We start from the raw sequence: 25,183 nt of genomic DNA on the forward strand, positions 1-25,183 counted from the left end.
ATCAAACTGACTTCCTGTATTTCCTTCTATTCTAACTTTTGACTTACAGCTTAAATATAGATTATGCACTGCTCTGTACAATGTTCCATTCTCCTCGTATAATAGTAGTGTTTTGAAAAGCTTTTCTCTGGGCACCTTGTCATATGCCTTTTACAGATCTACAAAATTTAGTAGAGATTCTTCTCGTATTCCCACGATTTCTCAACTATTTGTGTAAAAGTGAAAATCTGATCTTGACTGGTCTGAATACAGCTTGTTCTTTTCCAAGTTTCTCTTCTGCCATCTTTCTCAATCTCTTCTCGAGTATGTTTGCATAAATCTTACTGGAACACTTAGTAGGGAAATTCCTCTATAATTCTCACATTCAGTTTTATTCCCTTTTTATAGATATGTACTATATATATATTATTCCAATTATTGGGAATTTGACCTAAAAAGGCCTTCTGCACAACTTTTATACTTCCATACTTAAGCATATCTGGTCAAATATCATCTACTCCAGCTGCCTTTCCACATTTCAAGTTTCTGATGGCTTTTTTTCTATCTCAAGTATTGATATGTACTCCTCTTTGCATTCCTCTTGAAAATTTTCTAGTATGGGTTCTGTCACTGCTTGCTTTGTTTAAATTTTTCAAAGTAATTACTCCAGACATCAAGGATATCCTTATCTTCAGTTTTCATGTCACCTTTATCATCTTTGATTCCTTTTATAGTACTCTTTCCTCCATTTCTAAGCTTCTTCAATAGCCTCCAGAACATTTTGTCACCTTCTTGATATTTATTTTCTATATTTTTTAGCAAAGTCTTCTCATGAGTTTTCTTTAGCAACTTTTTTACACGGCTTAGCTCTCTTTCATTTTTCTCTGTATTTTTTTAGGACATGTGCTGATTTATTTGCTAGGAACTTTTGATATGCTTTCTTATTTTCCAGGACTGTTTCTTTAATTTCTTGTGTCCATCCTGGTGTCCTTATCCTGAAGCCTTTGGCAACAACATCAACAAGAAGATGAGACAAGTATAGTGCTCGAAATAAAGGCAGCAAGGCAGTCAGAAGAAGCCTCTGATTGGAAGGGCAAATTAATTAGAAATGCCATGCATCAAACTGATAATGCGGAAGAAAGGAGAATGATTGAAGAGTTTCTACTCACAACCTTCAAAAAATACAATATGGTCTTTACTGAGGAAATCACCTCATTGTCCTGCACGGACCTGGTGGAGCATACCGTTCAGATCACCACAAATAAGCCAGTCCACATTAAGCAATATCAAACACCGGTCAACCAAATGGAGGAACTACAAGTTATGCTACAGGAATATGAGAAGGCAGAAATAATCGAGAAATCAAGCTCACAATGGAACAGCCCTTATATCCTAGTACGGAAACCAAATGGCGGTCTCAGATGTGTTCTGGACCTGAGGGAAGTAAACAAGATCACTAGGCCTATTGATTTCCCCTTATGTAAGATTGAGGAGCTGCTGATAGGACTTGAGAATGCAAACTTGAAATTTGAGATGGCAGAAGTATCAACTGTGTCGGCTCCCGTAGGGTGCAAGAAACTCTGCCATGTTCTTTCAGTCCCTAATGAATTCGATCTTTGCCGGTATTCTAGGAAAAGCATGATTTGTTTTCAAGACGACCTACTGGTCTACTCGCGAGATCTACTCACTCATAAGGAAATACTAAAAGCTGTATTAGAGAGATTGCGCCAGGCCAAACTCTCTCTGAAATATTCCAAATGTCAGTTCTTTTTGAGGGAGGTGGAATACCTGGGTCATAAGATGAGTGAGCATGGAATAATCCCCACTCAAGGCAATACATGCGCCATCCTGGAAGCAAAGATCCCTACAACAGTAAGGCAAATCTGGCAGTATATAGGGATGATAGATTTTTATAGAAAATTTATTCCTAATTGCTCTATGTTAATGGAACCAATTGTTAAGCTGACAAAGAAGGGGGTAAAATTTAAGTGGCATGATGAACAGCAAGGCACCTACGATGCTCTGAATCTAGCGCTAACGAGGTCCCCAGTCCTTTCTTACCCCAAGTTTGGGGAGATTTTTTTTCTTTCGGCAGACGCCTCTCACGATGCCATTGCCTTGGTGTTAGAATAAAAGAGACAACTTCAGGCCTATAGCCTTCATCAGTAGAAAACTCTCGTCCTCCGAGATTCAGTAATAGAAAAGGAGGCTCTGGCAATAGTATTCTCATTTAGGAAGTTCAGATACCTGCTGTTAGGACAAAACATAATACTAAGGTCAGATCACTAGCCTTTGTCCTTCCTATCATCAATGAAAGATAAAAACCAGAGGATTATCGGGTGGACTCTGGAACTCCAAGAATACAATATTGATACGCAATACATCCCCGGTAAGAAAAACGTGGTGGCAGATTATTTATCTAGATCTCTTACGCCAAACGATGGAAATGATGAGCTGAGTAATACCTATAAAATTCCCAGTCCCATACACAACATCGAGAAGCTAGAAGAAAGCCTAATGGAGAACAAAAATAAACCCCTCCATCTTCAATCATGGGAGAAAAACCTCATCATAGCAGCCCAGAGAAAGGATCCCATGTGGAGCACAATATATGACAAGGTTAAGAAGAAGGAGCCACTGCCAAGTGAAGTTTCCTTCCTGAAAACCTTGCACGTAGACGATGATGGGCTTCTGTTATCCAAACAGAAGGAAATGGGTAGGTGGAGAGACAAAATACTAGTCCCAGCAGTCATGATTTTACGAGTACTCCACACATTCCATGGCTCTGATCTGGCAGGGCACCAGGGGTTTGGGCGCACGTGGCAACGTATCTCCGATCGATATTTGTGGAAGGGAATGAGGAGGGATGTAGTGTCGTATATTTCCTCCTGCCACATCTGTCAAAAGAAGGCCAGTTTTAGAGGAAAGGCTCATTTCCTGCTCCTCTCCGGCTCTTTCAAGCAGTAGCCATGGACATAATCGGACCCCTTCCCACCACACAGAAGGGAAACAAATATATTCTAGTAGCAATCGACATGTTCACCAGATTCCCGGAGGCGGTAGCAATGAAGGATCAAACTGCTCAGACTGTAACCAACAAATTCCTGAAGTTGATAATGTCTAGATACGGAACATCTCAAACACTCCTGTCTGACCAGGGAGCAAATTTCACTACAGAAATAATGCTGCAGCTATGCAAAACTCTTAAAATAAAGATTTTTACTACCCCCCTATCACCCCCAAGGGAACGGAATGTGTGAGAGGCTTAATAAAACCCTAAAGCACACATTAGCCAAACTTGCAGACAACAAAGTGACAAGTTGGGATACCTACTTGCCACAAACTCTGTTCTGCAGAACCGTCATCCATTCAACAATTAGAGAAAGTCCGGCAGTAGTCCTTTACGGATTTGAGCCGAGCTTTCCCTTCGATTTAAGACACACCCACATTGACTCCGGCTTCACGGATATAGACGAGTGTTTAAACGACTTGATCGAGAGAAATAAAATCACTCATGACTTGATAATGGAGGCGAGCAGACTTAGCTCGCAGAAAACCAGAGAATATATAAACAGGCTCAGAAAATATAAGGAGCTGATCCTGAGGAACTTTGTCCTCCTAGAGCAAAGATCAATTCAGAGGAAAGGAGGAAAATTTGAGAAAAGCACTCTGGGTCCCTACGAGATTTTAGAAAAGACATCCCCAGTGAACTTTAAGATTCGTGACCTAAAGAACCCTGGAAGAATCACAGTCATACATTCTGATAGAATAAAACTGTATAACAGGAGAAGTGACTGACGTGTGCGTGTGTGTTTGGGTGATTCCTTGAACTCTTTATTAGAAAAAAGGAAGCCCAAACCAGCAAAAGGGAAGGAAGAGAAGTAAACGCTATATTAAACGGGGGGGAAAGGGATGATAACACATCTGAGAAGGACGAAGCCCAACGCTATAGGTTTGTGAATCAGGAAGTCCTTGACGATGATGAACTCGAGCACTGCAATCTCCTAGGGTAGGGTAATGCAGAGGCTGAAGACCCAAGAAGAACCCGACAACATTTTCAGACACGATATTTTTTAATGTCAAGGCATAATGTATTAAAATAATGAAGGGAGCAGAGAAGACGGAGTGCTATACCCCCCAAAGAAACCTCGACCTGCGACCTAGAAACATGATAATAAAAAAAATTTGTCATCCATATCTCAGTGTATGAAAAATTTTTTTAGAAAGGGTGGGCCATTGTAAAAATTTGATGCAGCAAGAAGAAATTTTGCATAACAAATACATCAAGTTTTTACAGATAGGTAAAAACCCAGAAAATCTGTAAAGAATCTTTTCCTTTAGTATTCAGTATTGTATGTAGCATGTGTACAGCCCAATGGGAATTAGCTATCTCTTTGAAAAAACAAAAGATGTAAAATTTTCACGGCTAAAGGAAACCCCCTACAGTCGGAAAGCCGTTTGAAATTTTGTTTACAAGTTCGATCCTAAGTAACCTCAAGGTCAATGCAGAAAGGGGGCAGCAAGATTCAAACGAATGTTCCGCTAGCCGACTTAATCTGATTAGAACATGATGGAACCTTGGTTTTCTCAATCTATAGAAAAACCCACCCATACAGGCAGATACATTCACCAACAATCCCACCACCCCTCCTCGCAGCAATATGGAGTCATTAAGACACTAACAGGGCTAAACTTATCTGTTCAAATGACAGTGCCCTAACCACAGAACTAAACCACATTCTCAACACTTTCTCAGCCAATGGCTACCCCCCCCCCCCCCCCCAAAAAAAAATACAAAAAATATTGAAACCAGTAAACCACAACCTGCCCCTCACAACAAGGATTACTATAAATCCATCACCATACCCTATATCCGAGGCACCTCAGAAAAAATTACAAAAATCCTAAAAAAACATGACTTAACTTCATGTTACAGACCATATAAAAAATTGGCATCCCTTATCCACTCTACTAAAGACCAGCCTCCCCCACTAGACCTACCTGGTGTATACCAGGTCCCTTGCAGTTGTAAGCTGTCCTACTTTGGCCAAACTGGGAGGACAGCAAATATCAGAATTTCAGAACACAAGGACTACATCCAGTTTCACCAATACAACCACTCTGGTCTTGCTGACCGTGCGCTGGATACCTGCCATAGAATATGGTGGAAGAAAGCAACGATAATTCACTGTAGTAAATACAAATATGAAAGGCTTTTCATGGAATCAGCTTCAGCCCTAAGAAACAATCCAAACCTCAACAAATTTGGCTGCATGAGACTGCCTGAAATTTGAGAAACCTACATCAGAAGACCTTCAGCCCATTCGTCCAAGAATACCAACATTGCCTGCTAGGGGGCTCCATCAGGACTTTAGGAGAAATAATAGCTTCCTGCTTCTTCCTCACTTACTGTTTGTTGTGCCTGCGTGCACGTGTCTTGTTCTTAAGTTCCTTGAAAATGGCAACGTGACGTTGCCGAAATATTGAAGTATGTTAAAATTTATTTTAATGTATATCCTGCTTTACGTTGTAATTTCCTTAAATTATTTAGTAAAAATAGAACATGAAGACGGAGAATGAAGGGGATTGGCGAAAGTTCCGGAATCAGGAATCACACGATAACTTAAGGGGTTCGCATAAGTGCATGCAAGGAATGCACGGCGTTGAAAAAACCGAACCCAGGGTTTCGGAACCGAGGCAGATATAAGACGGGAGGAGGAGACAAAGAGGGAGAGGACATAGTAAGAATTTTTGAGTGAAGCCCTGATGTGCCAAGGAGAAAGCCGAAGAAGGGAAGCAGGAGGTCAAAGGGAGAAATGCCGCAGGCCATCAAGCAGCCTAACTTGTCCATGAGCTATTCCGCTCTACTGAGTTCGTGAAGCCCCTGACAAATTGCGACCCTTTGCCAGTGTGTTTAGTACACCGATGAAAAGTCACCCAAGTTCCTGCGAGCTGACCTGATGAGCTGCCGATAATCCAAGGATCTAGAAGAAAAGAATAACAAAAAAAAAAAAAAAAGGATCATAGGAAGCGACTTCCTAGAAATTGAAGGATGCGCCTTTATAGAAGGCAGCCCATGTGAGTTTGAATATTATTTTGTTAAGACTGTGTGACAATTTTAAGGATAGGTTAATGAACTGACAATTCAATTAAGTGGGACATTAATAGCCTGAATATACTTAAAGACTCATTCTGTCGAGAAATTGTTGATGCATCTATGAATGAGTTTAGCTAATTCCTAGGGAAAGATTTATGTTATAGCTTAATCTAATGATTGTATATATTCATGTGTGGCTTTTCTTAGCTAATTCTAGAAATTGTTGTATTGATCGTGATATGTTTACAACGCTGCTTTTCCACATACTGAGAATTTTTGTTAAAGATATTTCCTTGAGTTAAACAGATAACACAACGTGTACTTTATTGAAGCAAAGATACATGCATCTTTTGCCTTAGTATTTTGAAAATTTTACACAGGACAATCCCCTGTCTTTTAGTGTAAAATATATCTCTGTTTATTGATTAATTAAATTTTTTGTTGCATCTTATGTGGAATTTTGCCTGATCTTATTCTTATTGCAATGCATTGATCCCTAAAAAAAAAAATCGAACCTAAACAGGAACATTTGGTATAGAGAGTTCAAGGGTTATTTTCAACTTGGGGATGTTCAAGGGTTATTTTATATAGTTGTCAGACATTTTGCAACCTACTTGAAGTATCATATTTCTCACCCATTCCTCGATATGGTAAAACCATATCGAGGAATGGGTGGCACAGTCGATAACTTAAACAAATATTCCCATTACTCTCAAGTCAAAGGAATATAGATTTTGGAAGGTAGGAGTATATCCAAAATAGAGAAAGAAAAAAAATAAGCAACGAGTAAGATCATATATATAGAAAACGTCGTCATCATCAAATTCCTGACATGTAATCTCAAGGGGTGTACAGGATATGATAGTACTACATGAAAAATTTACATCATTACTAACTTCCTATCTACAATTTTCCTCCAAATCAGTCTGTTACTTGTCAAGAATCCAACATTATCAAATCTTATATTTCTATCGTCTAAGGCACTTTGTACCGTATCAATTCACCTATATCTTGGTCTTCCTCTGGGTCGTTTGCCTGCCAACCTGGCAGAGAACACTTGTTTTGCTAATCTTTCCTGGCCCATTCAGTTCAAGTGACCATACCAACTGAGATTAGATCTGCTAACGCATTCCTGGATGCTGACAATGTCAAGTTCTTTCTTAATATCATGGTTTTTTAATATGATATTGCCATTGATGCCATATGTTTACGCCTCTAATCTTTCTCAGGACTCTCATATCTGCGGTCTCTAGTCTTTGGTCAAGTGTTTTACATCTGACCCAGTTCTCAGATTCATAAGTTAAAACTGATTTGAACACTGTCTTGTATACAGCTGATTTAGGTTTCCGACTAATTTCTCTCTTATTCCATATGAATTTATTCAATTGACTTCCTACCATACCAGCTTTGTTGATTCTGTTGTCTATTTCCATATTTAATTTACCATCTTCACTAAAAATCGTGCCTAAGTAGCTGAAATGTTTTACTTGTTCCACAGGTTCCCCGTTCACAACACAGCTGACATTTTCAACGATTCTACCTATTTTCATTGTCTTTGTCTTTTTAATGCTCACCTTCATACCATATCTCTTACGACAGTTATTCAATTTAGTCAGGGACTCTTGCAAACTTGTAGCGGACGAAGTATAACATCGTCTGCATAAAGCAAAGAGATGACATTAACATCTCCAATTCTGATATCATGTTTATTACCACTTTCCTTCATAATGTGATCCATATAGATAATGAATAACAGAGGGGATAATGTACATCCTTGTCTCACACCAGATTTAACATTAAACCATTTACCTGTTCTTCCTTCAATTCTAACTACTGATTGGAACTCAAATAAAGACTACGTATTGCTTGATATAATCATATGCTTTTTGTCATATGCCTTTTGCAGGCCTACAAAACTTAAATACAGATCTTTGTTATATTCCCACGATTTCTCTACTATTTGTCATAAATGAAAATCTGATCCTGACAGCCTCTATTTGGACTGAATCCAGCTTGTTCTTCACCAAGCTTTTCTTTCACTATCCTATTCAATCGTTTCTCAAATCTATTTGCAAAAACATTACCAGGAACACTCAGTAGGGAAATACCTGTGTAATTCTAACATTCAGGTTTATTTCCCTTTTTATATATGGGTACTATTAAAGCTATACTCCAATCATCGGGAATTTGTCCCTCTGTCCAATCTTTCTGAACTATGCAGTGCAGCCACTATAAGACGCTTATGCCACCATACTTCAGCATTTCTGGTCGAATATCATCTACTCCTGCTCCTTTCCACATTTCAAGCCTTTGATAGCTTTTTCTACTTCAAGTATGGATATGTAATTGTCTTCAAGTATGTATATGTATTCGAAGTAATTCCTGACTGTATGCCTGTTGAGTGTTTTTTACCACTGTGCTATCACTGCTTGTTTCATTTAGCAATTTTTCGAAGTAATTACTCCATTCTTCAAGGATATCTTTTTCTCCCATTTTCATGTCACCTTTATCATCTCTAACTCCTTTTATAGCACTCTTTCCTACATTTCTAAGCTTTTTCAACGATCTCCAGAATATCTTACCACCTTCTTGATATTTATTTTCTATGTTCATGCCAAAGTCCTCCCATGATTTTTGTTTAGCTAGTTTTACACAGTGTTTAGCTTTCTTACATTTGTCTCTGTATTCTTTAAGAGCACAAGCTGACTTATTTGCCAGGAACTTTTGATGTGCTTTCTTCTTTTCCTTCACTGCCTCTTTAACTTCCTGTGTCCACCATGGAGTCCTGATTTTTCTAACCTTGCAGACAACCTCATCACATGCATCTCTGGCTGAATGAATCAGAGTTTTCTTAAACGTTTGCCACTGAATCTCCAAGGTTTGGTTCTTATTCTCAAACTCTCCTTTTTTTTTCAATAATCTTTGTGTATTTTAGTCGACAGTTCACATCTGAGAGCTGCTCAACTTTTATTCGCTTTAGAACTTTCTTACATGTCATTCTTTTCAATATGAAATTCAATTTTATCCTGCTCAAGACTAAATAGTGATCGCTTCCAATTTCAAATCTTCTGTACACTCTGTTGTCCTGCACCAGTGAGAAAACATCACTATCAACAATAACATAGTCAATGAGATGTTTATGTTAGTAATAACGAGTCCATGTCATGAGCAGAAATCCAACAGGTATTTGCCATTATTATTAGCTTTGCCCTTTTCTCCAAATGTTCCCAAAACATTTTTGTATGTCTGACAGTCACTTCCTACTCTGCTATTTAGTTCCCCAACAAGGACCAACTTTTCCTTTTTCATTGTGTCAGTAGCTTTCTCTAGAGCCTCAAAAAATTCCTCCACTTCTACCTTAGTAGAACCTTCTGTGGGACCATAGGCACAAATAAGTCTCATTGTCCAGTTTCCCATTCTGATATTTGTCCACATCACTCTACTCGACACTGCCTGCCATTCAAGAAGATTAGCCTCGTATTTAGTGTTGAATACTATGGCTATCCCTTCATTTCCTTGATTGTCAAAATGTTATTGTCATTACATATAACATTTTGTATTTATTGCTCATAAAGATCTCGCCAGTTATTGTCTTTTTTGTTTCGGTCACCCCTATTATGTCGATCTGGTACTTATCTAATTCCTCAGCTAGCTCCATTTCTTTGCCTTTCAGGCTTCTTATGTTGATAGTACTGATCTTTAACTCTGGTGATGTTGAGTTGGGGTGTGCTTTAAGATTTGTTCCAGTAGCTGACTTTTCACTGTTTGCCCTGGTTCCCTGGCGAAAACAATGGGGGCCTTGTTTAACCGGGCGACGCCCCAGCCGGCATGAAATTTTGTCTTGTTGTACCATCATTTTTTATTTTGGTTTAACCAATAAGAATACAATTTGGTCGGGTAAATCCCAAATTGCCAGCCCATCCTCGTTCGTTCAGTATCTAGGTAGATCCCCAACAAGGTGCACCACAAGAAGGTGAGGATTGAACATTAGGTCAGAAGCCCTGATCAGTTCTTTGCATTCCTTTAAAGGCTATGTGGAGGTCTCCTCTCAGTTATACAGCTTTCACCCTTAAGAATCCTTTATATAGATAATGTGTACAACATAAGTACATAACCTACCATTTTAAATGTTAATCCCAATTAGTTGTGAGCATGATTCAGGGAGAGTCACAAAGCGGCACAATGTTATTTATGTTTCACTTTATCCAAAATTTATGTTTGCAGGAAATTTTTTTTTTTTCACTTTGTTACAGAGTAAATATATTCTTGTTTAATCCTTTGCCCAATTAACAGCCCAAGTTTGCTTGTGAAGATAGATCACATGCAAATCATTTGCTTAAACTTTGGTAAAGCATTAAATAAGAATATAATTTCTTGTCATGTATGATTAAATTCAATATGATAGAACAAATGACTCACCCAAATTGGTAGATGTATTATTTAATAAAGGAAACTGCTTATCTTAATAAATTATGTGGTATACTTTTTATTCTTAGTAGTTTGCAGTTTGAATATTTTTAGTATACTTACTTGAGGAAGGCAAACAAAAATGCAGGCAAAACATTCATATGCATACAAATTTATCATTCCTTCAATAAAAGCTTAATGTATTTCAAGATAGAGTTCTTTAATTAATTACTTTTATTATTGATTTTAGAGGACATACTGTGAAGGCAGTATGTGAATCTTTCCAATTAGCAAAAGATTCTGGATTCAAAGTTGTATCTCACATGATGCCAAATTTGCCAAATGTTGATTTAGAAAGGGACATTGAGCAGTTCATTGTAAGTTTTTTTTTTTGATAATATATAATTTAGTAATAATGGATGATAATGGATGAAAAATACAATGAAAGTAATGCATACACAAATAATTGCTAATAAGAGAATTTGTTGTTCAGCATATTTGCACAAATGTCATTAATAATCTAAATTAAATGCTAATTCACTATTGAATTGATCTTTTGTAAGGTTTTCAAGAAGATGTTGTTTAATAGTAAATTTTTTTGGCTAATATTCTGTCAGTAGGATGATGAATTACAGTTCATGTCATTAGTTTCTGGATTCAGAAAAGCAAATTCCTAATGGAATTTGCTTTTCTTTGCTTTTGCTTTTCTTTCATAGAATTTGCTAATCTTTATGTACACTAAATTCTGCACATGATTATTATTATTACATAACACCTCCAAGAAGTCCTTGGACTCATTGTGGGAACTAAGGCTGCCATTTTTTTTTATTTTATTATTTTTTTTCCTTTTAAGAAAAGGAAATTTTTTTATTTTTTTATTATTTTTTTCCTTTTAAGAAAAGGATGTAATCTTTGTTTTTGAAAATTAAATTCTTTTAACTTGTTTAAACGTTTTTAGTAACTAAGAACACAGGATACTGTACTCTTAAGTAGGATTAAAATAATTCTCTCCTTGATGTGGTGTCGGCTAAGCAGATAGCATACTTATTCTCCAATATCCTTCCTGTCAAGGATGTTGGGTTTCTGGGCTACATAAAAAATAAATAAAAATACAGAAAATATATATATAAAATTAATAGAAAAAGCACTTAACCCACACACACATAGTATGAATGTACTATAGTTTACAAAATCCTTTTGTGTGGTGGGAGCCACATAAAAAAAAATAAATGCTGAATAGGAAGTTTCTGTATAGTCAAGTTAAACTATAGAACTTGTAGCTGAATGCTATATATTCTTTTTTTTTTTTTTTGTATGGTATTTGATATTATTATTATTGTATCGGCACCTCCAATCATTAGTAGGCACATCCTACTAATGATTACAGAGGATATCCAACCAAAGTAGAAATCTCTAGTGGCGGTGGTAGTGTCAATAGTGAGTTTGGTGTGAAATAGAGGTTAACAGAAAAATATACATTTGGGTGCTGCTACAGAACAGGATCATCTGAAGAGGACTGTGAGCTGTAAGTGGACTATCATCATGGGGTGATTTCTACTATGGCAGTATAGACTGGATGGAGGCTAAAGTGTGTAAGGTGAGGAGAAATTAATTTATAGAATTACTTAGCGATAACAACCTTAAGCAGCATATGATGGAAGGGACTTGAAGAAGTATAAGAACATTGGATCTAATAATAGTGTCTGAGAATGTGTATATAATATCTATCTATAACACTTAGTCAAAAGGTCTTATCTACATCTGACAATGTATGTAAGAAATTATAATCTTAGATAAGCTTCAGCTGGATCAGCATCAGCAAACAACCAGATATTTTCCTTCCAATCATGCAAATCATTCCCAGTTAATTTAATGAACAAATAAACAGCAGCAGTCCATGCATAAGGTCTGTTGGCACCACTGGTTATCTGCCTTCTCACCTCCACCATGCACTACTCTCTAGTGTCTGCCATTAGCATATCCTAATTGTTGTAATTTAAGTAATAGTAGGATTTCTTGCAATATCCTAACAAATTCCTTTTTGACTTATTTCGTTGCTGCTTATTTCATTTAATAATTTTTAAAATTAATTCTGACAGCCAGAGTTGTTTGAATTAATTACCGAATTCTCTCCACTGTTTCCACATCTCCAAGAAACCCAGTCACCCAAATCTATATACAGTAGTCCTTTGTTGAAGTTTTATAAAAAAAAAAGGATAATAGCCTACTTCCCTACTTCTCATTCTGTTTTTTATATAAATATAATTTTATAAAAACATAATTTTATATAAATAAATAAAATTTTACATTAGCAAACAACCAGATATTCTCCTTCACATCATGCAATACATACAAAGTGGCTTCATAAGTCATGAAGGAGTTTTAAATGTGAATAACATTTTTGATAAGTAATTTTTTCATTTTATTTTTTATTTTTTGGTATTCTAAGGAACATTTGGGAAATTAATCTTGTAAAAATTCACAACCCAACAATGAACCAAAATCATGCAAGTTTATTTTGAAAATCAGCACTCAATTATTCAATTACATAATTTTGTGAAGATCTGCAATTAATTGGCCATCATGTTCTCCAGATCTGATAGCTCCCGACTTCTTCCTATGGAATTACCTAAAGGAAAAAGTGTATGTGAACAATCTCCAGATAATCCAGCAACTGAAAGAGAGCAGAAATTGGGGTGCTGCAGCTAGAAACATTACCAGCTGTCATGGAACATGACATCGAAAGAGCCTGTCTTTGTGAAACCAAAAATGGAAGCCATTTATGTGATGTGGTTTTTTATAACTGATTACAAAATCTCCAGGTTCTGTATTTCGTTAATAAAAAATAAAAATAATTCATAAATAAAAAAAAAATTATTAAATGTTTAAAACCCTTTGTGACTAATGGGCCATCCTCTATGTGCATGCGTTATTATATATATATATTATATTGCTTATATAGGAATTCTTTGAAAATCCAGCATTCAGAGCTGATGGGCTAAAGATTTATCCCACCCTTGTTATTAGAGGCACAGGATTATATGAACTCTGGAAAACAAGAAGATACAAGAGTTATCCTCCAAGTACTTTGGTAGATCTAATAGCAAAAATACTAGCTCTTGTGCCTCCATGGGTGCGAGTATATAGGGTTCAAAGGTATGTATTTTAACCCTTTATGCAGAAATTGTAATAAGATTTTTTTTAATGTATATGTAATTGATACAGAAGCATGTTACTGAGTAATTTACCATATTCTTGCTGTTTGCAGAAAATACACAATATCCAGCTGATTGTAAAAATGTTAAGGCACCTTTTATTAATTTAATAGTCCTTTGGTTATTGATTAGCATGTCTTATCACAGCATTTCATTTTTCAGACCTGTCATAATTTTAGACAGGTCTGAAAAACATAGGAGATATTCTGTTATTTGAACATGAATTTATAACCTAGGGATATTCCAATGCCTCTTGTAACATCCGGGGTTGAGCATGGAAATTTAAGGGAGTTGGCTTTGGCAAGGATGAAAGACTTAGGAACTCAGTGTCGAGATGTAAGGACAAGAGAAGTTGGAATACAAGAGATCCACAACAAAGTGCAGCCGTATGAGGTAAACAAACTTCATTTTAGGATGAGAGAGAATGTTATTGTAGAAGTCATCAGTGAGATTTATGTTTGGACTTATTGATTACTATACATAACAATAGTACTGTTGTGCTATTATTATTTATTTTTTTAAGCATAAATTTATGATATGAAATATTTTCTCCATACCTAAACTTGATCTTTTCTGTTTCTAACATATTTTTGTAATATATACTATTAATAACATATACTTTTGTAATTGATTACTATACATAACAATAGTACTATTATTATTTATTTTTTTTAAACATAAATTAAATTTATGATATGAAATGTTTTCTCCATTCCATACAGAAAACATTAAACTTAAAACATCCTAAACTTAGTTCTGCTGCTTTCTTCAAGGATAAAGAAAAAAGCAATAAATAAACAAACTAGTATTAAATATTTTTCTAATTGAAGTAAGGAGAGTAACTCATGATGTACATATAATGTTTAGATGTATTTCTCATAAGAGGAAAAAAAATGAAGCAATATTCATATAATGAACAAAGAATCCTGCATTTATTGTTAAATTGCAATGACCAAGACAGATAATGTTTCTGATGTCTGAAATCATGAGGTGAAAAGAATATCTTAATTAAAATATTAACAGTTATTTGAACACAAGTATAGTAATGCATCTTTGAAGAAAATTTGATTGTAACACTCAGATTATTATCATGAGACATTTCATATGAATTGCTGAGGTAGAATCAAAAAAGAACTCAGAAATTAACTAAAATAACCACTTATTCATTACTAAATGATGATGTGCTCACTGTGACACAGGTGTACCTATACTGTTAATGTTAAGTATTGCAGAACAGTTCTGCAGTTTTGCTTCTAATGTTGCTGGTAGAGTCTGAGGATAAAAACCTCAGAATTATCTGTCTTTTCAAATAAAAAGTAAAACATAGAATTTTTTTATGAGCCTGCTATTTTATGTTGGGACTGCTGTTTGTTGTTTGTGGTCTGTCTTCTTAGCTTCCTTCTAGTCTTTTGTGTACTGTCATTAGTATACATTTTCCTACCATTTCCTTTATTCTGTTTACTGTGATTTTCTTTGTTCTGTTTCCTGTTGAGCTGGCCTGGTTTGCCAAGTGGTTAGTGTATCTGCTCTCTGACTAACAAGCTGTGTCCAATTCTGCTATTTTTGGAGGCCTTCAAAAAAGTTCCATGTTTGGTCTCTTGGAGAAGGGGTCCTAGACTATGTAAAAATCAATAAAAAATGCAAAAGAAAATTATAAAATTAATTAAAAATAGTTTAAAAAATTAATAAAAATTAATAACAAAAATATTAAAAATCCTTAATCCACTCATGGTACACATACTATAGGCTTTACAACCTTTTGTGAGTAGGAGTTATAAAAAAAAAATAAAGAAAATAAAATAAAAATCCTGTGATTTTTATTTTATGCTATACATAAACATTGTTCTGCCATCAGTATGATTTTCAACCATTTCCTCTGTGTCTGCTGATTGTGATATCATCTGCTGGGAAATTCAGTTGTGAACATTTTTAGCTTTTACTCTTTGTAATAAATAAATAAATGTAATAGAAACCAGGCTTAAATAGCCTGGTTTCTATAGGACATAGGCCATTAGTTCGTTATATAGTGCATTATTTTGTTATTTGATTTGTTTACTATAGTATATATATCTATTGCATATGTACCAAATAAAAGGTTAAAAGATTTTTTTATTATTTCATGTATCCTTTAGCATGGTATGTTTAGTTTTATGTTGATGCTTCTTAAAATTAGAAGAAAAATGTAATTTTGTGGCACTAAATTCTGTATTTAACACATTCGCTGCCAACTACGAGTATACTTGTAGTTGGTAAACCAGCCACACAAGCCAGCTATGAGTATACTCATAGGATGCTTACCACCGGCAACGAGATTACTGTACTGACCTTGAAGAGGTGAAAATGCTTGGCTTGTGGAGCTAGCTTCAAAACTGTGTATTCTCATAGATGGTATATGCTCTCCACAAGCCAACTACGAGTATACTCGTATGACGCTTACCGCCGGCAACGAGATTACGGTACTGACCGTGAAGAAGTGAAATTGCTCGGAACAGACTATGCCGAAGTAGCGTGGCAGCGAATGTGTTAAAGATAAGAAGATCACCTATTTGCTTATGCCTCTACCCAAGCTGCCCATGCTAATCCTCTCCATCCACTTTAGCTGAAACTGTAGCTTCAAAGCAATCAAGGAGAAATTCCTTTATCCCCCTCCCCCCTAAAATGTTGCACTGGAAGCTACAATTTTGTATGGCAGTATTGCCTGACATGCTGTATAAATGAACACATTTTAACTTGTACCATTCATATTGGAAATTGTGTTAACGAATGTTCCATTTTTCTAATCCCCAACCCCATAAAAATCACAGTAAGGCAAGTTTATGAAAGTCACAAGTGTTAGTTTGGAAGTAGCTGAACTGCCTTTAGGTTAATTCATTTCTAAATTTACTTTAATGCTCTAAAAGTTTGATTGCTTTATTTTATCTTTTTCTAGGTAGAGCTGATCAGAAGGGATTATATAGCTAACGATGGATGGGAAACTTTTCTTTCTTATGAAGATCCAGAACAAGATATTTTAGTTGGCTTACTAAGGCTTCGAAAATGTTCAGAAAACACTTTCAGGCCAGAACTAAAATCTGGAGTGTCAGTTGTTCGGGAGCTGCATGTGTATCCTTTTTTTATTATTCATAAAGTTTTGAATTTTGTTTTTAATTTTATGTTAAAATGTATCATTTGAAAATGATATCCTTTTTTTACTTGCAATCGAATGATTGTAAAAAAAAAAGCAAGCTCAAATTTTTACATGCAGCAAAGTCTGTGAACAGATTAGCAAATATAATTCAAATCTGAAACTTTTTTTAATATATCAGTGGACTGTATCTGTATTGAATCAGATATAAAGCTTTTTCTCTTTCCATATTAAATAGAATTAAATATGGAGAAACCTGTAATTAAATACAAATGCTGATAGTCTATTTTCTAATTTTTTTTTTTTATTTATTTATTATTATTATTATTTTTTTTGTCTGTAGGAGCTTATAATCTAGTTTATATTCCAGCTTATATTTCAATAAAAACAAAAAATTCTTTGTTGAAATTATTTTATAATTCCATTTTTTTCTAATCTCAAATTATTTTTTCCCATAAGATAAACACTTCAAAATTACATCAATCTTGAACTACAATTTATATGCCTTTCCTTTTTTTTTTTTTTTCAATGTACTTAAGCATACAGCTCTGCAGAATTTTTTAATCACAGCAACTGTTTTATTTTTAATAGTAATTTGTTTGTGGTAGTACTAGTGGTCAGTGTGCTGCTTTTACTGCTATAGAGACAAACCAGTTTGAAATTAAAGGTAAATATGGAACACATGGATATTCTTTCAAGTTTTATATACTAAACTGTCTATTCCAACAGTTTCTAAACACTTATGGAGTTTGTGAATGGAGGATTTATGCTGATTCCAGTTGATATTCTACAGTTAATCAAAGGAAAAGAACACTATATTGTTCAGCATGCTGTTGAAAAAATATGGATGTTATGATTATTATCATCATCCTCAGACCTCCATGAGGTCCAACCAAGGCTCATTGTGGGAGGTCCCTCTGTCATACACATCATATGTACAGCTCATCATATCATGCCTTAAATACATTCACATTCTCTGCAGATACCAAACTCTCAAGTAGTGTATTCTTATACAGCTTCCAGGAATGACCTCTTGTTCTCACTCCATCTCCCATCATTCTATGAAAAATCTGTTCAACATTAATCTGATAAAAATTCCTTACCATATGATAGAGACTTTTACATCTTTATCACATCATCGCCTCCTCTCCACTTGACTCTGTAAATTGCATCTTCGCAATCTTTCTTCATACTCAACATTCCAGAGATTAGAAACCACCTTACTCAGTCACCTCTGGACCCTTTCCAATACCTCTTCATCCTTTTGAAAACCAGGTGACTAAATCTATGCACAGCAGTCCATACGTGGCCTAATCAAGGCCTTATACAATGGAAGTGTCCTTTGCATCATTGCTAGAATTCATTATGTTGTCCTCACAATTTTATCAATGTGACTTCTAAATTTTAGATCACCATCACACCCAGATCTCTTATTTCCTCCACCTTCTTCAATACATCCCATCTTTGTTTTTCAAATTTTAAAATCATACACTTTGCAACATTAAACTGGCAACCCACTCCCATGTGCTTAGTCTATTCAAGTCCTTTTGCAAAGCCTCAACATCTGCTCTACTCCATATAGTTCTTTCCAACTTTTTATCATCTGTGAACAGCTGGCTATCCCCATTCAAATCTTTCCTAGTATCATTAATGTACAAGTTAAGCAGCAATGGTCCTAAAACAGACCCTTGGGGAATCACTAGTGGCTTTCCTTTTCTGAGATATTGCTTCCTCATACACAACTTGCTGATACTTATCAAACAGCCAGTCTCCAATCCAGTGCATTAATCTAATATTCAGCCCTCTCCGTTCTAGTTTAATCAACTTATTATGCAGCATTCTATCAAAAGCCTTTGTAAAATCTAGTGTGTCCAATGCACCTGTCACCTTATTGTAATAAGTAAGCAGATTACTAAAACATGAACTTCCTTTAGCAAATCTGCTATCTATCAAAGAGAATACCATGGTCAAGCCAGGTCTCACTAACCTTTCTAACACTTTAACCACAACACACTGATTGGCCTATAATTTAAACTTCACCCACTGTTTCACACTAATACTTTTTTATGAGAAAAATTAATACGATAGTCCTATTAAAACTTGCCAAAATATTTCACTTTTAAAATTAAGAAAACAGATCTTATCTTCATTAATTATTCATTATGTGCCTTAATTTCTAAATTAATAGATAGAAAATCTTGTCAGAACAGTACATTGTATTACAAGTTTTTTTTTTTTTTTTTTTTTTTTTTTTTTTTTTTTTGTGTGTGTGTGTGTGGCACTATTCATTTTTTGAAGTCATCATACTTAATTTTATTGATATATGAAACAATGACAGTCATCTTATTAAAACAATGGTGGGCATGTGCACACACATACACTGAGAGAGGTTTCTCATTAACTAGATAATTACTGTTTATTGTCATCAGTTATAGAATTCAGCCTGTATTGGTCACATCTGTATGGAGATAAGTTTCTTTTATCTTTAATTAAATCATAGCACCTCTGGTCTCATACAAAGATAGAAGAATTTCTGTAACATAAACATAAGAAGCACAAACTGAAAAGAAGTAGAGCTAGCAGAAAAAATAGAGAAGTACCATATTGACGTAATTGATATTTCTGGGAAGAAGAAGACTAAAACAGGTGAGATTGGTCTTTAAATAATCACTTATTCTAAATAATAAGATGATTATTTAAAAGGATCTGCAAGATGATTTGCACAGATTTCAAAATGGAAAACATTGTGTGAGAAAAAATACAATTTCAGCATTTTTACAAAGCCTTAAAGGATTATCATCAAGAAAAGTAATCATCATCATCATCAAATTCCTGCCATGTACCCTCAAGGGGTGTACAGGATATGACAGTACTACATGAAAAAATTACATCATTACTAACTTCCTATCTACAATTTTCCTCCAAATCAGTCTGTTACTTGTCAAGACTCCAACATTATCAGATCTTATATTTCTATCGCCTAAGGCACTTTGTACCGTATCAATCCACCTATATCTTGGTCTTCCTCTGGGTCGTTTTCCTGCCAACCTGGCAGAGAACACTTGTTTTGCTAATCTTTCCTCTCCCATTCTATTTAAGTGACCATACCATCTGAGATTAGCTCTGCTAATGCATTCCTGGATGCTGACAATGTCAAGTTCTTTCCTAATACCTCATTTTTAATATGATATTGCCATTGATGCCATCTGTTCACGCCTCTAATCTTTCTCAGGACTCTCATATCTGCGGTCTCTAGTCTTTGGTCAAGTGTTTTACTTCTGACCCAGCTCTCAGATCCATAAGTTAAAATTGGTTTGAACACAGTCTTGTATACAGCTAATTTAGTGTTCCGACTAATTTCTTTCTTATTCCATATGAATTTATTCAATTGACTTCCCACGATACCAGCTTTGCTGATTCTGTTGTCTATTTCTATATTTAGTTTACCATCTTCAGTAAAAATTGTGCCCAAGTAGCTGAAATGTTTTACTTGTTCCACAGGTTCTCCATTCACAACACAGTTGACATTTTCAATGATTCTGCCTATTTTCATTGTCTTTGTCTTTTTATTGCTGACCTTCATACCATATCTATTACAACAGCTATTCAATTTAGTCAGAGAATCTTGCAGACTTGTAGCGGATTTATTTAGAAGTATAACATCATCTGCATAAAGCAAAGAGCTGACATTAACATCTCCAATTTTGATATCAGGTTTAATACCACATTCCTTCATAATGTGATCCATATAGATAATGAATAACAGAGGGGATAATGTACATCCTTGTCTCACACCAGATTTAACATTAAACCATCTTCCTGTACTTCCTTCAATTCTAACTGCTGACTCACAACTCAAATAAAGACTAAGTATTGCTTGATATAATGCCCCATTGACACCACATAACTGCAGTGTATTGAATAGCTTCTCTCTTGGCACCTTGTCATATGCCTTTTCCAAATCAACAAAACTTAAATACAGATCTTTGTTATATTCCCATGCTTTCTCGACTATTTGCCGTAAAGTGAAGATCTGATCCTGACAGCCTCTATTTGGCCTGAATCCAGCTTGTTCTTCACCAAGCTTTTCTTCCACAATTCTTCTCAACCGTTTCTCAAGTATACTTGTATAGATCTTGCCAGGAACACTCAGTAGGGAAATATCTCTGTAATTCTCACATTCAGTTTTATTTCCCTTTTTATATATGGGTACTATGAGAGCTCTACTCCAATCATCGGGAATTCGTCCCTCTGGCCAGGCTTTCTGAACTATGCAGTGCAGCCACTGTAAGACTGTTATACCACCATACTTCAGCATTTCTGGTCGAATATCATCTACTCCTGCTGCCTTTCCACATTTCAAGCCTTTGATGGCTTTTTCTACTTCAAGTATGGATATGTATTCCTGACTGCCTGCCTGGTCAGTGTTTTTTATCACTGTGCTGTCATCACTGCTTGTTTCATTTAGCAGTTTTTCAAAGTAATTACTCCATACTTCAAGGATATCTTTTTCTCCTGTTTTCATTTCACCTTTATCATCTCTAATTCCTTTTACAGCACTCTTTCCTCCATTCCTAAGCTTCTTCAACAACCTCCAGAATATTTTGCCACCTTCTTGATATTTATTTTCTATATTCTTGCCAAAGTCCTCCCATGACTTTTGTTTAGCTAGTTTTACACACTGTTTAGCTTTCTTACATTTGTCTCTGTATTCTGTAAGAGTAAAAGCTGACTTATTTGCCAGGAACTTTTGATATGCTTTCTTCTTTTCCTTCACTGCCTCTTTAACTTCCTGTGTCCACCAGGGAGTTCTGATTTTTTTTATCCTTGCACACAACCTCACCACATGCCTCTCTGGCAGAATCAATCAATGTTTCCTTCAGAGTTTGCCACTGAATCTCCAAGGTTTGATTCCTGTTCTCAAACTCTTTCATTTTCTTTTCAATAATATTTCTGTATTTTAGTCTACAGTTCACATCTGAGAGCTGCTCAACTTTTATTCGCTTTAAAACTTTCTTACATGTTATTCTTTTCAATATGAAATTCAATTTTATCCTGCTCAAGACTAAATAGTGATCACTTCCAATTTCAAATCCTCTGTACACTCTGGTGTCCTGCACCAGGGAGAAAACATCACTATCAACAATAACATAGTCAATGAGACTTTTCTTATTCCTAGCCTCTTCTCTTCATGTGAATTTGTGCACATTTTTATGTTGGAACATGGTGTTAGTAATAACCAGTCCATGTCCTGAGCAGAAATCCAACAGATATTTGCCATTATTATTAGCTATGCTCTTTTCTCCAAATTTTCCCAAAATATTTTTGTATGTCTCACAATCATTTCCTACTCTACTATTTAGATCCCCAACAAGGACCAACTTTTCCTTTTTCATTGTGTCAGTTGCTTTTTCTAAAGCCTCAAAAAATTCCTCAACTTCTACCTTAGTAGAACCTTCTGTGGGACCATAGGCACAAATAAGTCTCATTGTCCAGTTCCCCATTCTCATATTTGCCCACATTACTCTACTTGAGACTGACTGCCATTCAAGAAGATTAGCCTCGTATTTTGTGTTGAATACTATGGCTACTCCTTCTTTTCCTTGATTGTCATTGCCTGAATATAACATTTTGTATTTATTGCTCAGAAAGATCACCAGTTTTGGTCTTTTTTTGTTTCAGTCACCCCTATTATGTCGATCTGGTACTTATCTAATTCATCAGCTAGCTCCATTTCTTTGCCATTCAGGCTTCTTACGTTGATAGTACCGATCTTTAACTCTGGTGATGTTGAGTTGGGGTTTGTTTTCAGATTTGTTCCAGTAGCTGACTTTTCGCTGTTCGCCCTGGTTCACTGCCGAAAACAACGGGGGCCCTTGTTTAACCGGGCGACATCCCAGCCGGCATGAAATTTTGTCATGTTGTACCATCATTTTTTATTTTGGTTTAACCAATAAGAATACAATTTGGTCGGCTAAATCCCAAATTGCCAGCCCATCCTCGTTCGTTCAGTATCAAAGTAGATACCCAACAGGGTGCACCACGAGAAGGTGAGGATTGGACATTAGGTCAGAAGCCCTGGTCGGTTCTCCGCATTCCTTTAAAGGCTACATGGAGGTCTCCTCTCAGTTTTACAGCTTTGACCCTTAAGTACCCCCAAGAAAAGTAATTTAGCTTTTAAAATATAATTTAATTTACATCAAATATTTGTCATGCATATGATATAATTCAATAACAGTGGCAGTATGTATGTATGCATTGAGAAATGGGAATAAATAAAATATAATACACTTATATGAACAAATATTTGTGTTGGGAATTCTGCAGATACTTCTAGTAAGGCAAAAAGTATAGTAATAATTCAAATTATGGGAGTGAGAGAGCAGCTGATATATATTTGGTTGTTGCAAATGAAATGGCCGTTGAATGACTAAGGTTTCTACTGGTTGCTGAAGAAAGCAAGTGCTGAGGTATATGCATATTTTGTATGTCATGTGACAGCGTCACACGTGGGTGATGCAATTGTAGTATTTGTTTCGTTCAACGAGCATTAAACATTGAATACTACCGACATCAAGTCAATCATGGAACTCACTCGATTAAGGTTGCTATACCTTTACGAGTTCAAATTGGGAAATTCTGCAGCGGCTGCGCTAAAAAACATCAATAAAGCATTCATGGAGGAACAACTAATGAGAGATCCACTCGCTGTTGGTTTGCAAAATTTCACTCAGGAGATTTGAGGCTACAAAACGAACCCCATGGCCATCATCCTTCCTCCATTGATTCGAATGAATTAAAGGATTTAATTGAATCAGATCCACGACAAACTGTATGAGAGATCGCCCAGACACTAAATGTACACTTCTCAACTGTTTCACGGCACTTCGCAGTAATAGGAAAAGTAAGGAAGCTCGACAAGTGGGTGCCTCACGAATATCGATGAAAACAAAGCACGCCGTTTGGAAGCGTGCTCTTCTTTCTTAAGAAGAAAGAAGTCGCAGTGGTTGGGAGTGAAAGACGCTCCAGGAAGGACTCCAAAGGTACTTCTGCATCCAATGAAGATGTTGTGTACTGTATGGTGGTCTTCTGTTCGTGTTATTCACTACTCATTCCTTTCACGAGGCGAAATGGTAAATGCAGCTCGATATTGTACAGATATGCGGCAAATGTATGACAAATTGTGCCTTAAGCAACCAGCACTTGTAAATAGACATGGAGTCCTATTGCTTCAGGATAACATACGACCACATACGGCAGTATCAACCATACAACAAATCAACAATTTGGGATACAAAATTGTGCCTCATCCTCCATACTCTCCTGACATTTCCCCAACAGATTACCATTTTTTCCAGCACTTGAGCCATATTTTGTCCAAGAAATGCTTTGCCAAAGACGCATCAATTTATCGGGCAGTGGAGGACTTCATCACTTCCAGAGACACTGATTTTTACAAATGTGGTATCAATGACCTTGCCACACATTGGCAGCAATGCATTGATGCTGCTGGAGATTACGTTGATTAAACAGGTATTCTTCTTCTTTTTATTCTCTTCTTTTTCAATCGGCCATTTTATTTGCAACAATCCAATATATAGAAAAGCTGATTCTTATTGAAGGTTTAAGCAGTAAAACAGAAAATAAATCCCAGGTATTTAAAAGTGTCACATAAATGTAAAGTTATGTTTAGTTTTATAATATCACAAATATATTGATTAACAGAAATGTTTATGTAAGTTCTGTCCCAATTTAAATGTTATTTATATAAGTGTATTATATTTTACTTGTTCCCATTTCTCAATATATAAATACTGTCACTGTTTGAACTAACATCATGTGTATGGCAAAGATTTGATATAAATTAAAGTATAATATTTTAATACTACTAAATTACTTTCTTGATGATATAATTGTTTAAGACTATGTAGAAATGCTGAAACTGTAATTTTTTAATAATAATGTTTTAATAATTTCTTTTATTACCTATCACTGTACCATGCATATGCTGTGAACTGATGGTAGGAATATTTGACTAGTTTTTGTGTAGTGACAAGTGCACACAATGGATAAAAGCATTAAACGGCATGTTTAGAATCATGGAAACACTAGAGAGAGAGTATATCAACAAGTAGGGGATTTGTCCAAACTTTGTTATATGTATATATATACATATTTTCTATAACCTAAGAAGAAATTGTAGTTTTATGTGTAGTCTCCAAAGGTTGGCAGAGATCTTTTAGCCCTAACTAACTTTTAGAAATTAGTAGGCTGGTATTTTCCATCTATAATTGTACAAATAGCTGAGCCCATGGCTATTGATGATTGTTAGAGACATTAAGTAAAAAGTTAGATCAGGTG

The 25,183-nt window shown here is 35.5% G+C and overlaps 1 protein-coding gene across 3 annotated transcripts in view; it reads left to right on the plus strand.

The window, feature by feature from the left end:
* Elp3 (elongator complex protein 3) overlaps nt 1–25,183 on the plus strand; it is a 292,722-nt gene that overhangs the window by 131,545 nt on the left and 135,994 nt on the right. For all 3 annotated transcript variants that reach the window (XM_090401875.1, XM_090401873.1, XM_090401874.1), the window contains exons 10-13: nt 10,734–10,860; nt 13,446–13,639; nt 13,935–14,091; nt 16,628–16,800. In XM_090401875.1, the coding sequence (XP_090258001.1) occupies nt 10,734–10,860; nt 13,446–13,639; nt 13,935–14,091; nt 16,628–16,800 (651 nt within the window). The remainder of the gene's footprint in view (nt 1–10,733; nt 10,861–13,445; nt 13,640–13,934; nt 14,092–16,627; nt 16,801–25,183) is intronic.

The sequence above is a fragment of the Typopeltis vanoorti genome, chromosome 12 (genome assembly GCF_054136105.1).
Source record: "Typopeltis vanoorti isolate ZY-2024b chromosome 12, IOZ_Tvanoo_1.0, whole genome shotgun sequence".
Lineage (NCBI taxonomy): Eukaryota > Metazoa > Arthropoda > Arachnida > Uropygi > Thelyphonidae > Typopeltis > Typopeltis vanoorti.